General features: G+C 51.2%; 2 protein-coding genes across 11 annotated transcripts in view; one reads left to right on the top strand and one right to left on the bottom strand.

The window, feature by feature from the left end:
• Positions 1-470: 470 nt before the first annotated feature.
• On the bottom strand, positions 471-11,102 carry LOC119507828 (2-oxoglutarate and iron-dependent oxygenase JMJD4-like). 10 transcript variants are annotated; one of them, XM_037801003.1, is made up of 7 exons: positions 10,649-11,102; positions 10,109-10,274; positions 9,346-9,414; positions 8,400-8,525; positions 7,580-7,847; positions 6,710-6,876; positions 471-517 (listed from the first exon to the last, which is right to left on the bottom strand). In XM_037801003.1, the coding sequence occupies exons 1-7, from the start codon at positions 10,911-10,913 to the stop codon at positions 493-495; spliced, it is 1,086 nt and encodes a 361-aa protein (XP_037656931.1). In that variant the 5' UTR covers positions 10,914-11,102; the 3' UTR covers positions 471-492. The 10 variants fall into 10 exon arrangements, with proteins under 10 accessions (XP_037656931.1, XP_037656929.1, XP_037656927.1 ...); XM_037801001.1 differs by lacking the exon at positions 471-517 and adding an exon at positions 3,414-5,765 and having other exon boundaries at positions 10,649-11,096; XM_037800999.1 differs by lacking the exon at positions 471-517 and adding an exon at positions 5,410-5,822 and having other exon boundaries at positions 6,710-6,784; positions 10,649-11,090.
• Positions 11,103-11,269: 167 nt separating this feature from the next.
• LOC119507832 (synaptosomal-associated protein 47-like) overlaps positions 11,270-14,068 on the top strand; it is a 110,431-nt gene continuing 107,632 nt past the window's right edge. Inside the window, exon 1 of the mRNA XM_037801011.1 lies at positions 11,270-11,409. The gene's annotated coding sequence lies outside the window, so the exon portion shown is untranslated. The remainder of the gene's footprint in view (positions 11,410-14,068) is intronic.

Below are 14,068 nucleotides of genomic sequence, written 5' to 3'. Positions count from 1 at the left end.
CTCAATCTCTTTCTCCATCTTCAGGAGTGTCTAGGCAGTGAGCACCATAATTTGTTCATATTAAAAGGGGGTGTTCTGGTTTGCTAATGCTGCCAGAATGCAAAACACCAGAAATGGACTGGTTTTTATAAAAGGGGGTTTGTTTGGTTACACAGTTACAGTCTTAAGGCCATAAAGTATCCAAGGTAATGCATCAACAATTGAGTACCTTCACTGGAGAATGGTCAATGGCGTCTGAAAAACCTCTCTTAGCTGGGAAGGCAAGTGGCCAAGCATCTGCTCCAAGTTCTGGTTTCAAAATGGCTTTCTCCTAGGATGTTCCTCTCTAGGCTTCAGCTTCTCTCCAAATTGTCACTCTCAGTTGCTCTTCAAAACGTCACTCTCAGCTGCACTGAGTTCCTTCTGTTAGCTCATCTATATGGCTCCAGTGATTTAATTTAGGCCCACCCTAAATGGGTGGGCCAACACCTCCATGGAAATTATCCAGAGTCATCAGCCACAGTCGGGTGGGGCACATCTACATGGAAACACGCAAAGAATTACAATCTAATCAAGACTGATATGTCTGCCCACACAAGATTACATCAAAGATAATTGCGTTTTGGGGGACATAATACATTCAAACTGGCGCAGGGGGTGTCAACAGTATGGGGAAGGGGGCTGCATCTGATAGTTGATCTTAAAGAGGCTGTTGCCACTGGGTATTTGGACTTGTCTGGCCCCTCTGAATGTACTAGCCATTCCTCTCCCTCCAGAGGGAGACTTCGAAAATTTTTAGGAAGAGGCATCTGTCAACTGTGTCAGGAGCAACCTTCCCATGCATCCTGAGATGGCCCAGCCTTTTGCACCTTCTCAGCAGGGATCAGAAAATCATTTTGCAGAGGTGCAGCCTACAAATGAGCCCACCACAGGGGACTGCAGCTGAGCCCAGGCATCTCCATCCCCTACCTTTGGACATCTCTGGTCAGTCCAGCCATTCTCTCCCAACACAGGGAGACTTCAAAAAATTTCAGGAGTCAGACCTGGTGACATCACAGGACTTTTGGGTCAGAGATGCCCTCCCCAAGTCTTCCAAGCTGGCCAAGGCCAGATTCCCATTTCTGGAGAGGGACTTGGAAATGTTTTTGGGAGATGCATCCAACAACTGCACCCTTGTGGGACTACAACAGGCCTGAGGTGCCCTCCTCAGGTTTCCTCTGCAGGCCCATTTTGAACCCCACCACTGGGGGGTGATGGAGAAACATCCTTGTGAGGTGGCTTCCATGCCTGGCTCCACATGGAGACCACAGGCTGCCCAGCCCACTCTCCCCAGCCTCTGTTCAACTTGAGCCCACTCCTTCTTCAGAGAATTCATGCATATTTTAGGTGGGCATATCCTAAAATCAGAACCCGCTAAAGGCTGCAGGAGAGCTCGGGTCCCACACCTTCCTGTCCGATTGGAGCCAGTCTTGACCTCTGGAGTGAGACTTATAAAAACACTTGGGATTTGCTCCAGTGGCAGGAACCCACACAGGACCATGGCCTGGCCTGGGGCACCATCTCATGGCCTCACGGACTGGCCAGGGCCAGTAAATCCCTCCAGTTGAACACCACACATTGCACAAAATGTGACTGATGAATAGCATAGAGTTGGTGTGCAAGGAGTGGAAGTTGGCTGATAGAGAATAGAATGAATGTGCCAAAAGCAGTTATTGAATCACAAATAGTGAGTTTTCAAGTGTTTTTTTAAAATAGCATACAGCATGTATGCTTGCAAAGTTAAAGCTGAATGATAAATAGCAGGAGTGAAAGCAGTGGAATTTGGAAGTTGAAAAATGAGGGTGCCAACAGTGGTTCCCGAATCAGTAACAGTGACTTTTTCAACAGTAGTAAGAGAAACTACACAGTGAACATGCAAGGAGTGATTGCGACTAGCAGAGAGTGGGTGAGGAAGGAATGGAAATTGGAAGATCTGAGTAAGTGTGCATGGAGTGCTTGCTGAATGACAGTGTGTTCAAAGTAACCACTCTTAAGTTAACACACAGTGATTGTACATGTATAAGTGGTTTATTTGCACTGTGTGGGTGGGAAAGGATGGTAGTTGAGTGGTGTAGAATTATTGTGCCAAGAGTAGTTGTTAAATTATAGTGTATCCAGTCATTGCAGAATACACAGTGAGTATGCATGAATGATTACACAGTGAATGGCAGGAGGTTGTGTTGGATAGAGCAGGAGTTGCATATAATGGCAGAGTGTTATAGCTTACAGTGAGTGTGAAGAGTGGTTGTTCTATAACACAAAGTTATTGTGCAAGAGGTGGATGTTGGACACAGTGGAATGAGTGTGCATATAGCAGTTGTTGAATCAAACCAAGTTGGTAAGGATTGTCCAAGTAGCACATATTGGGTTGGCAGTGGAAACAGAAGGAAAATATAAGTGTGCATAGAGTGTTTCTGAATTGCACCCAATGAGTTTGTAAAGAATAACCACTTGTAAAGGATACCTGAGTGTGGAAGAAAAGATGGTTAAATGACACTGAGTGCGTACGCAAAGTGGCAGTTGGATGGTACACACTGATTGTGCAGAGAAGTTATTGAATCAAACAGAATGCAAGTTTTGCTGTTAACTAGCACAAAGTATGCAATGAGTGATTGCCACAAGGCAGAGTGGGTGTGCAAGCATTAACATTTGAGTGGTACAGAATTGTGTGCAAAGAATGAATGTTTAAACACAGAACGACTGTGAAGATATTTAATAGAACACAGAGAATGTGCATGTAGCCAAATGATTGTGTTGAGTGGCTATGACTCACATACAGTGGATTGTGTGGAGTGTGTGCCAATTTGGATATATTATGTCCATGAGAAAAGCTTAGTTCTTTAATGCAATCTTCTGGAGGCACACTTATTAGTCTTTTGATTAGGGTGGGAACTTTTGATTGTTTCGATGGAGACGTGACTCAATCAGCTGTGTGCAAGACCTTTGATTACATCATTTCCATGGAGGTGTGGACCCTGCCCATTCTAGGTGGGTCTTGATTAGTTCACTGGAGCACTTAGGAGAGCTCAAGAGGTGACATAGAGGTTGAAGTTTGGAGACACTTGGAGATATACACAGAAACACGTTTGGAGATGCTAAGAGATGAAGCCCAGAATTTGCCCCAGAGAAGCTAAGAGAGGATCCCCAGACGCTTAAAGAGAAACACCCTGGGAGACAGAAGCAAGGACGCACAGGAGCTGAGAGAGAGGACAGAAGCCCAGAGACATTTTGGAGAAAGCCGTTTTGAAACACAACCAAGGAGCAAAGGACACTGGCCACATGCCTTCCCAGCTGACAGAGGTGTTCCAGATGCCACTGGCCTTCCTTCAGTGAAGGTATCCTCTTGTTGATGCCTTAGTTTGGACACTTTCATGGCCTTGGAACTGTAAATTTGTAACCTAATAAATCCCCTTGATAAAAGTCAATCCATTTCTGGTATTTTGCATAAAAGCAGCATTAGCAAACCAGAACAGAGTGATTTTGGAGTGTGTAAATACTGGGCATTGTACAGAATGAGTATGCAAAGGTTATGCAATTCCTCATAAATGTGTAAAAAGTAGTTCACACAGTGCGGATGTAGAAATTTGTTTAACAGTATGAAGTATACAAGAAATAATGGTTGAATGTCAGGGGAGTGTACTTCAAGTGTGGAAGTAGGATGGTGCAGAATGAGTTTGCAAAGTAGAGTAGCTGGATCATAGAGAGTGAGTGGACAAAGAATTGCACCTGAATAACAAAATGTGCAAGGAATGGCTTTTGAACGGCATGTAGTGGGTGTGTGGATGAACACTGGGTACCATAGAACGAGGGTGCCAAGGGAGGCCATTGAATCATACGTAGCTGACTGTGAAAGAGTTGTTTATTGAATGGCTTAGAGAGGGGGTGCAAGAAGTGGAATTTGGATGTAAAATTAATGTGCAAGAAACAATGATGAATTGGCCCGAGTGTGCAGAATGCTTGTTGATTTGCAGTGAGTGTGTAAGGAGAGATTGCTGAATGGCACAAAATGGCTTTATGAGAGGAAGTTGGATAGAGCAGAATGAGTGAAAAAGAGCAGTTAATAACTTGGCCCCAGTGGCTGTTCGAAGAGTGATTGTTGAATAGTATACAGTGAGTGTGCAAAATCATGGTTGAATCACACCAGCTGCAACTGCAGAGTGATTTTTCAATGGCGTGGAGCCCATGTGCTAGAGATTGGATGTTACACGAGTATTCAAAGAGTGGAGTTTTCATTGCTGAGAGTAAAAGAATTCTTAATAGAACAGCTGAGTGTGCAACAATGAATGCTGAATAACAGAGCGGACAAGGGTTGGAAGTTGGATGGGGCCAGACATGCAGTAGTAAGCTGCAGGTGTCCTGACCTTAGCTTGTGTGGGAAGGCTGGGGAGGACCTGAGAATCCCACCTGGGCCCAAGATTGACTTCTACCCACAAGAGGCTCAGTGGTGTCTGCTGAGCCACAAAGAGGGTGTGGGGTAGCAGAGGTGGGTGGAGACCCACAAACCTACTGACACCAGAGCAGGGCACAGCTAGGCTTTCTCTGGCTGCTTTCACTGAACCTGACTGCCTGAACAAAGGGCCTTGGGCTTTGCAGGAAGCTGTGGCATCCCGAGGGGCCCGGAAGGGGCTTGAATTGATGAGGAGCAATGACATGCAGATTGCCACTGGCATTCCCATTGACCCGAGACGGGCGACTTACTGGGACTCTGCTAGGTGAATGAACACCAGTGTCCAGCCTTTTAAGCCTCTGTTATCAGCTAGCTGCTTTTCCCTTGACAAGTGAGGACAGGTGGGAATGGGGCCTCACAGCCAGTATGGAAACCCTCAGGCTTGCCTCAGCCCCATGAGCAGCCTTGACCCTGTGTGACACCACAGCCCACTCCGGAGTCCCAGCATGCTCCCCTGCCTCCCTCAGGAACAAAGGCCTCTCACTGCAGTTCAGACGGACCAATACCCTCAAACCCACTTTCTCCCTTGACCAGGAGCTCTCAGTCCTGGCCAGGCCTCACTCAAGAAAATCCCAACAGAAACACTGGCAGGTTGCAGGGGCTGTCGATTTTTGAGAGTCCAAAACTATGCTAGGTGATAGCCATGACTGGGTCAGACCCTCCAGGGCCATGTAAGAACCTCAAGGGACTGCATGGGACCCCTGACCCCCAACAGACCTATGTCAGATCCCCACAGGACCACACGGAAGACTCTCAGGAGTGCGCGGCACCCTCATTGATCACATGGGACCCTCACAAGACCAGGTCACACCAATATAGGACTTCGTGGGACCCTCAATAGACTGCATCAGACCATCAGAGGACCACATGGGACCCTCAGAAGACCATGTCGACCCTCACAGGAGTCATTCCCATCAGCCATGGAGGTAACAGAGGCTCAGGAGGGAGGGGGGTGGCCCAGGCACACGGCCAAGGGCAGTGCTTTATTCACGGAAGGGACGCCTGGAGCTTGAGGAGGTCCAGGTGTGCAGCACCGAGTCCTCCCAGCATGGGACTATAAGGACAAAGAGGCAGCAACAGCCTCCTCCAGCTGCTGTAGGAGGTCCCCGGGCTGCAGTGAGAATGTGCTGGTGTCCACTCTCTGGAAGTCAGGGTTGGCAGTCACTGAGGCCAGCACCTCGGCGATCCGGCTGATGTCAAAAGCGGCTTGCTGGGGGCCCAGCCCAGCCCCACAGGCACCCTCCGGCTTCCCTGTGTCCGCTCCGTCGGCCAGGGTGAGGAGCCGCCTTTCAGCGATGATCTTGAGAAAGTGGTAAAATTCTTTGTAATTGATCCCGGAACAGGACTTCATGATCACCTGGGCCCGAGACAAGAGAGGCCAAGGGAGGCATGCTCACTGACAGCACCTCGTGAGTTTCTGAGGACTGTGGACGAGCCCCTGCTGCACAACACCCCATGGGCTGACCTTAAGGACGAAGACTTGGGGACAAGAAAGAGAGAGGCACCCAAGCGGCTAAGTTGTTTCACAGTTATCAGATGTGTCTGATCAACGCAGCCGGGTTTGCAATCCCCTCCCCAACACCACAGCCCTGGCGACCCTGCCCACGCCAGACAGCAGCCTGGTTCTGCTCACTCACCCTCAGGCTGCAACCACCGTGCAGCTTTGACACTGGTGGCCATATCCCAAATAGAGACCCTGCCCTGGTGACCACCCAGGCCCTGAGATTAAAACCCAGGCCAGAGTGGTCTGCCCTCCACAGGCTGCAGTGCTGGTGACCACCTCTTCCTCACAGGCTGCCGTCCAGTTCCCGGCGAACTGCCACCACCAGCCTAGTCCACAGCCCTGAGCCCAGTGACATACCCCCTCTAATTGCAAGGCTGGCCTGATGCGATCCCCTACCCCAGACTCTGGCTCTGGCCCTGGCAAGCCCTCTCTGACACCCACACCCCTTTTGCAGCCCTGGCCCTGGGGACCCTTTCCCCACCCCCAACTGCAGCCTGCAGAACCCATCACGCTCCATCGTGGGGACCAATGCTGGGGGACATGGCTCAGCATGCTACCCACTCACAGGTTGGGGGCTGCTTCCTGCTTTTCTCCAAGAACACAGCTCACTGCCGTACCCTGGAGAAAGCTGATGAGGGAGAGGTTGGAGTCCACACTCAAGATCCCAGGGAAATGGAGTCCGGCCCGGCTAAAACCTCTGGAGGAGGGGAAGAGAAGGCCCACCCCTGCCAAGCCCATACCTGGCAGTGGTGGTGCCAGTCCAGCATGGTGTCTCTCCACTCGTGGATCTCCTGCTGCACGGCCTGGAGTTCCCGCTGTAGGAAGCGCCACATGGCTGCCAGGTTACAGCCATTGACCCAGTTGTGGTTGACGGAGATGGTGTCCTCCTGGAAGGAGCAGGGCATGGCTGGCCCCATGACACCCAGTGCAGGGACGGTCAACCCCACCCCCCAGTCCCCTAGTCTGCAACATGGCCAGGAAGGGCAGCCTCTCTGCTCACAACAGGGCACCCTAGGCTGTCTGTGCTTGCTAAGCAGAGAGGAGGGTACGGGGGCAAGCGATCTGAGTCCACACTCAGTCCACGGAGAGCCTGAGGGTGTCCCAAGGGCCTGGGTGCTGGCCCAGAGTGGGGGTGCAGGGAGCCCCCTGCCCACTGCTGCTCCAGGGAAGAAACAGAGACTGGGGAGGCCCTCGGCAATGTACCAAAAGTCCTTCCAAAGGCATGTGGGACTTCACCTTGCCCCAGAGCACGCCCTGCTCCACTCCCAGACCCTGGACTCAGTTGCAGGCTCCCCCACAGATGGCCTGCCCACTGCACGGTCAGCCAGGGGTATGTACTGCCCTCCTGAAGACGCCTGGGAAAGCCTAGGGAAGGAATCTAGACCAGGCTCTGAGGGACGGAGGAGCTTCAAGGATGGAGGGACAGGGGCAGCCCCACCTGGAAATGGGTAGACTGGAAGCTCCAAAGGCCAAGTGGGGAGACATGGGAGCCCTGCACTGGGCTGTGGCTGGGCCTCCGGCAGGGCTTCCTGACATGTCCCGATGGCAGAGACCCATGTGCCAGGTGGGTGGGCCCCCAGGGTGCACAGGGTGAGGAGGCTCAGCCTTACCAGGTTGTGGACTTGGTGGTGCCACCCGCTGGGCACGAACAGCATCTCGCCAGCCTCCTGTGTGATCTCCAGGGGAGGTTCACAGTGCATGTGCGAGGGGTACAGGCGGGTGTCCAGGAGCGCGGGGGAGGTCACATCGTATGGCAGGCTGCCGTGGCGATCCCTCAGGGCTTCTTCTTGCCCTGGCGGGAAGAGGAGCCATTTTTTCCTCCCGCAGATATTCACAGACCAGCTGAAGGAGCGGAAGATGTCGGCATGGAACGGCGACCTGGGGCGAGAGCTCCTGGTTCATGCCCTAGATGGGCTGGGGCATGGGCTTGGTTTCTGCAGAGCAGGTTTGTCTCTGGGCTTAAAGCATCCCAAAGGCCTTGCTAGTAAAGCAGGCTGGTCACTCTCATTCATGTGGGACAAAGGGTCCCTAGCTCTAACATCTGTGCTAAGGAACACCCCCTTCTCCTTAGGATCTTGGCCTACAATTCAGGTGGGTGGTCCAAACCTCCTGCCCTGTCCCCTAGAATGTTCCACAGAAGCTGCACAGGCTCTGGGTGGAAGGAGGGGAAGGAGGAAAAATGGGCTGGGCCAAATAGGAAGGGCCTGGGAATGCCAAGCTTCGCAGCCCAAGTCTGGGACCTTGCTAATGGGAATCTCTAAGAGGTTCTAGGGAAAGGCTGAGATGCTAGTAGGGAAGGTTCAGGAGGGAGCTGTTTGGGAAGATGGTGGGAGTGGAGAAGCAGTCAGGAGGGCGGAAGGGCAGGTCCTGCAGCCCATCAGGTTGCACCATGGGCACCCAGGCTCAAAGGTGGTGTGGAGACAGCTTTACCAGGTGCCTGCGGGCCCCATGTAGACAAATCGGTAGTCGTCCACATTGAGGGTGTCCCAGTACTCATTCAGCCAGTCTGATGAGAAGTACACTGGCAGGGTGTACACGTCCTCCATCGGGGAGACCCTTTAGAGAGAACCACACGTGGACAGGATGACATATTAACTTGGCCAGAGGCAATGAGAGGAAAACGCCTAGGTAGCATGAAACCACCCCAAAACATCATGCTGTTCCTTCTGTCTTGTCAGTCTTTGTGCACCTGGTGAACTCCTATTCATCCTTAAAAACCCTACTCATTTATTACCTCCTTTATGACCTCTACTGACGTTCTTCTGTACTTTTTATTTTTTAATAAAATCCCAGGCTTCTGTCCTTTTTAGTTTTTAGGGTTGCTAGATAAAAATACAGGACACCTGGTCAAAATTAAATTTCAAATACACAAGGAATGATTTTCCAGTATAAGTATGTCCCATGCAATATTTGGGACAAACTTATACCAAAATACCATTCATAGCTCATTTGAAACCTGAATCCACAGTGCATGATAGTGTTTAGGCACATGTGTCTATCTCTACTACTGGAACAGGAGCTCTTTGAGTGCTGGGATCAGTGCATTAATGTATCTGGTCCATGGTTTAACTGGCTTAATGCTGTATGGCAAAAAGCTCCGAGGATGCTTTGCATTGGGGTGCCAGGTGCCAGCTGTTTGTCATGCACTACTGGATTGTCCTGGTAATCACGAGGGCCTGGCCTCTAGTCTCATTTCACCTTTTTGAGCCTTAGTTTCCAGATGGGCAAAACAAGAATTCATTTGTTTATACTTTCACTCCATATTGAGCGCCTGTTATGAGCTGGGCCCTGTGCCAGGGGGTGGGATCTAAAAATGACCATCATGGTCTCTACTTGGGAAAAGGACACTTGTAGGAGAGGGAAACTGATACTAAACCTGTGGATTCCCACAGAGAGGGGGATCACTGGGCAGGAGTCAGGTCCATGCTGGGGGAGACCACCTTGCCTGCAAGAGGGATATGCATTTCTCAGAGTGAGCATCATATTAATAGGATCTTGAGGGGTAAGTGGGAGCTCCCCAGGTGGAAGAAGCATGAGGTAAGTGGGGACAGACCTTGAAAGATTCGGAACACGTATTACAGAGTTTCTGTTGGTCTTATCAGTGACGATTTCAAACATGGGGCAGGACATGGTTGTGCTAGAGAAGTCATTTTGACAACCTTTAGAGAGACTAGCAAGGGAGGAGAAGATTTGAGGTGGTTGTATCAGGAAACCCCAGCAGCAACTAAGGCAGAGAAGGCAGGGCCTGATTTGAAGAAGCAGGGGGAGGAAAAGGAGAGGCTGGTTTCAGGCGCACCTAGAAGGAAAGTGGCTAAGGCTGGGGGCTGCCAGTTAAATATGGAGGGTGGGGCAGAGGAGGGGATCCAGGACAACTCTGGGCAAACACAAGATAGAAGTGTGTGACTGCACTTGCACGAAGCTCACAGTGTTCACAGTGGCCAACACCTGCCAGGCACTGTGAGATGTCAATGTTTAGAAAGAATGACACTTCTAGCCTTGCTGAGGAGCTGGTTTTTTCACCTTGACTAAACTCCTAACTTTGGATGCAGCCTGTGGGCCCACACAGTCAGTCAAGCCTCAGGGTTCATTCAGTTCTAGCAAGTCGGCTGAACCACAGTCAGTATGTGAAGCCCCTTTACCTGCACAGGTGCCAGTCTTTGAGGTACAGACAGCCCCGTGGAGAGGAGTAGTTCTCCTGGATGTACTCTTTCCAGTAGCTAATGTAATCTCTGAGGGGCATGTGTTCCTTGGGGTTCGAGTTGTACTCCTGCACTCCGCAGTTTGCAACAGGTACAACCATGTCTCCTAAAACAAGAAGGGCATGCGCAGTTTGTGCTCTGCACACGGAACATGAGGTTTTTCTGAGAGTCATCCACGCCTGTCCATCTCACTGACCCTGGTCTGGCCTCTTGCTGAACTACCTGTCTCCAACCACGGGCCTTCCAGCTCACTGTCAACACTGTCATCCAGTGAAGCCTCCGAGGGAGCCACTCATGCTTTGCCCTCCCCCAAATCCCCAATGGCTCCCCTCCTTTGCAGCCCTCCGCAAACTGACCTTAGCTGAAGGAACTCTGAGGAGGTGCAGGGGTCAGAGGGCACCGGCTCTAATCCCGTTCTGGAATTTGCTGCGAGGAAAACGCCCATCCCACGACCCTCACGCCCTTCAGGTCTGCCCTTACCATACTTCTGGAGCAAATAATCGAAGTCGGGCTTCCCGCTGCGCGTCACCCAGTGCCTCCTGCTGCCCCAGCCCTCCGTGAAGGCGCTGGAGAAAACGCAGGGCAGGTTGGGGAGCAGGTAGCCCTTAAAGAAATCGGCGTAGGAGAAGGAGTCCGGCTTCTCGATGAAGTCAGCACGCTCCGGGGTCCGGCAGGCTCCGCCCGGGAGACACCCGTGGAGGCCACGGAAGTGCCTCTCCGCGAACACGCGCGTCTCCCTGTCCATCCCCCGCGCCCCGGTGGTCGCCGCCCGGAGGGAGGCTGCGGGACGAGGCGCCCCGCGGCCCCCAGGAGTCAAAACCGAGCCAGGCAAGGAGCGGGGCTCGAAACCCGGACTCCCGGATTCCAACTGCTTATTCTTTACTCGATACCGGGAGATGAAACAGGAAATAACTTAAGAAGAAAACAAACCTCTTCCGGCGTAGAAGCCGAGGGCACCAGCCGGAAAAAGAGACTGCAAGGTACAAGCATGCGTAGCCGAACGGAACCAAGTGCCCGGCCGCGTGGCGTTCCCGTCCGATCCCATATCGACAGCGCACCGGGCCAGGACACTTGCGCATGCGCCTTGCCGTCCATCCCCGCCCCTTACCTCCAGACGCGGACGCTTGAGCGGCTCAGAGCACCTCCTCCCGGGCGCCTCAGAAAGGGCGCTGGGAGTCTGAGTTCGTCAGGTGCATTTGGCCGACAGTCGCGTTGCGTTCCCGCCTCTCTCAGCGCGTCAGGTAAGCAGCGTCGCTGGCCTGCGGCTGGGCCTCTGCTCCAAACCCTTTCGGCCTTCTCCTCCCGCACAGTCCCTCCCGCTGAGGTTGCCCCGGCGACCCTCCTCTCCCCAGTGGCCCAGGGGCTGGCGGGAGGCGATGTGATGTGGGCTGAAGAGCCAAAGGTGGGGTCCTGGGGAAGGGTGAGCATCTGACGGGGATGGTGGGGACCTGGAGGAGATGCGGAGGGACCTGGGGGGCCGGTGGGGACTTGGAGGGGTTCTGGGGGGAATGAGAGGAGGACTGAAATAACAGTGTGGGGGCGTGGAGGCTGAGATTGGCGATTGCACACACCCGCGGGCCGGGAGCGGGGAATGGGGGCTACCCCATTCAGGATGGGAGAAGCAAAAGTTCTGGCAACATAGACCTATGCACATCAATATGGAAAAAAAGAAAACGTTTGATTGTATAAGCTTTACGGATGACACGTATGTAAGCAGTCTGCGAGAGAGTGCAGAGTCTGGGCAGAATTTCACACAGTATATGAAGTAAAAGAAATAATTAAAACCTCTCTTGTCTTGAGAGAAAAATAGATGCATCTTGTGATGGCCTCCTGTTCACTTGGAGAAAGACTCCTGAGTTCATTTTGAAGGTGTGTGTTTACAGTGCCAAAGGTCAGGAAGCCTGTGGCCTTGCGTTAGGAAATAGGCAGACTAGGTTCTTCTAATTCCTGAGCAGGAGAATCTATTATGTTTTTAAGGAGATACCCTGAAGGGAAGGGAGGGGCGATTGCCTCCTCTTTATTAAGCAGAGAACATTTCATTTTATTTACCCTCAGTGGGATGGGGGGGGGGGGTCCTGGGAATGTTGGGGCTGAAACCCTCCTGGAGGGGAGTTGAAGGGAGAACTCTTTCTAAGAGATATGAAGTCGACCTGGAAGGACAGCAGTGTGGGGAAAGATGGAGAGAAGATGACCTTGTCCTGGGGAGTTGTGAGGGAGGACTTGGAGGAAAGTGAGTTTTTGGAGAGTCTGAGGCTAGGTAGAGGAGGGTTTTCAAGTGGGAGCCAAGAACACAGGAGAGATCGGGACAAGTGGTGGAGAGATGTTTGTGGCAAGTGGAGCCAAGTGCAGGGATTGTGCTGGTCTGTATGGGTTACGGTCCCTTCCCAATCTGCCACATGGCACTTGTGCCGGTTTGGATGTATTATGTCCCCCAAAATGCCGTGTTCTTTGATGCAGTCTTTTGAGGGCAAAGGTATTAGCATTGATTAGGTTGGAATCATTGGATTAGGTTGTTTCCATGGAGATGTGCCCCACCTAACTGTAGGTAATACCTTTGATTAGATTATATCCATGGAGGTGTGGCCCTGCCCATTCAACATGGGTCTTGATTTAATTACTGGAGTGCTTTAAAAGAGAGAGCCACACAGGCCCAGACACTTGCTGACACTGATGCTTAGACATGCTTGGAGTTGTGTACCCCTTGATGGCTGCAGCCAAGAGGGACATTTTGGAGACGGCTGTTGCAAGCAGACTTTTGCTAGCCCAGAGTTTGCCTGGGAGAAACCAAGAGAACACCCACAGATGTCTAGAGAGGAATGTCCTGGGAGAAAGCCATTTTGAAACCAGAACCCTGGAGCAAGCGGGTGACAGCCATGTGCCTTCCAAGCTAACAGAGGATTTTGGGACGTCATTGGCCAACCTTCAGTGAAGGTACTGTATTGTTGATGCGTTACCTTGGACACTTTATGGCCTTAAGACTGTAACTGTGTAACCAAATAACCCCCCTTTATAACAGCCAGTCCATTTTTGGTGTTTTGCAAAACGGCAGCATTAGCAAACTGGAACAGCAGTTGTGTGGCTGAGGTGTGGGATTGTCCACAATCCTATCCAGATATGACCATTTTTTATTTTTTATATAGAACCTATCCTTCCCAGCATTTATTTATGTACTTCTCTTTTTCTCATTTGCTGTTCCTCCCTACACATATGCATACGTTCTATTTTATATATGTATATGTGTTTGATTTTCTTAACCATTTTTTAAAAAATTTAACTGTCAGCATCTTACTCTCATTGACCAGATGTTCCTTAATTATTTAATTTCAGTTGTGTTGAGTGCAGATCATGGGAAGCAAATGGGAATGGTGTCAGAAGCAGTGTTCATAATTGCTTGAAGATTTGGGAAGTATGGTTCAAAGTATAGTTCAAGGGAGAAATATAGAAATTCAGTTGACATTGCCTGGGAGGAGTTTCAGTATTCCTTGAGTTTCTGAAGCTCTGGTGAAGATTAAGTTTCCTAAGAAAGAGGCAGTTTGGGGCCAACGGGTCCACATGTATGCTCCTCAAGACTGTTGGGGGACAAATGAACCACTGACTCGGGGTAGGAGATTGAGCTCTTATTTCTTGAGCACTTAGTCTGGGCCAGATAGTTTGTGCTTCTTCCGCAAGGTGGCCCCCTGGCATTGGCAGTATTTCACTAGTGCACAGATGAGGCTTGGAGAGATTCATTAAGGATCTAACGTAAGTAGTGAGAGGCTGAGCTGGGGCTGGAACACTCAAATTATTGGTTCTCAAAGTGTGGCGTCTGGACCAGCAGCACTGGCATCACCTGGGAACTGGTTAGAAATGCACATTCCTGAGCCCCACCAGACCTACTGAATCAGAAATTGATGGGATGAG

Source organism: Choloepus didactylus, chromosome 13, assembly GCF_015220235.1.
Source record: "Choloepus didactylus isolate mChoDid1 chromosome 13, mChoDid1.pri, whole genome shotgun sequence".
Lineage (NCBI taxonomy): Eukaryota > Metazoa > Chordata > Mammalia > Pilosa > Megalonychidae > Choloepus > Choloepus didactylus.
Note: the sequence above shows the minus strand (reverse complement) of the source record. Positions and strands in the feature narration are given on the sequence as shown.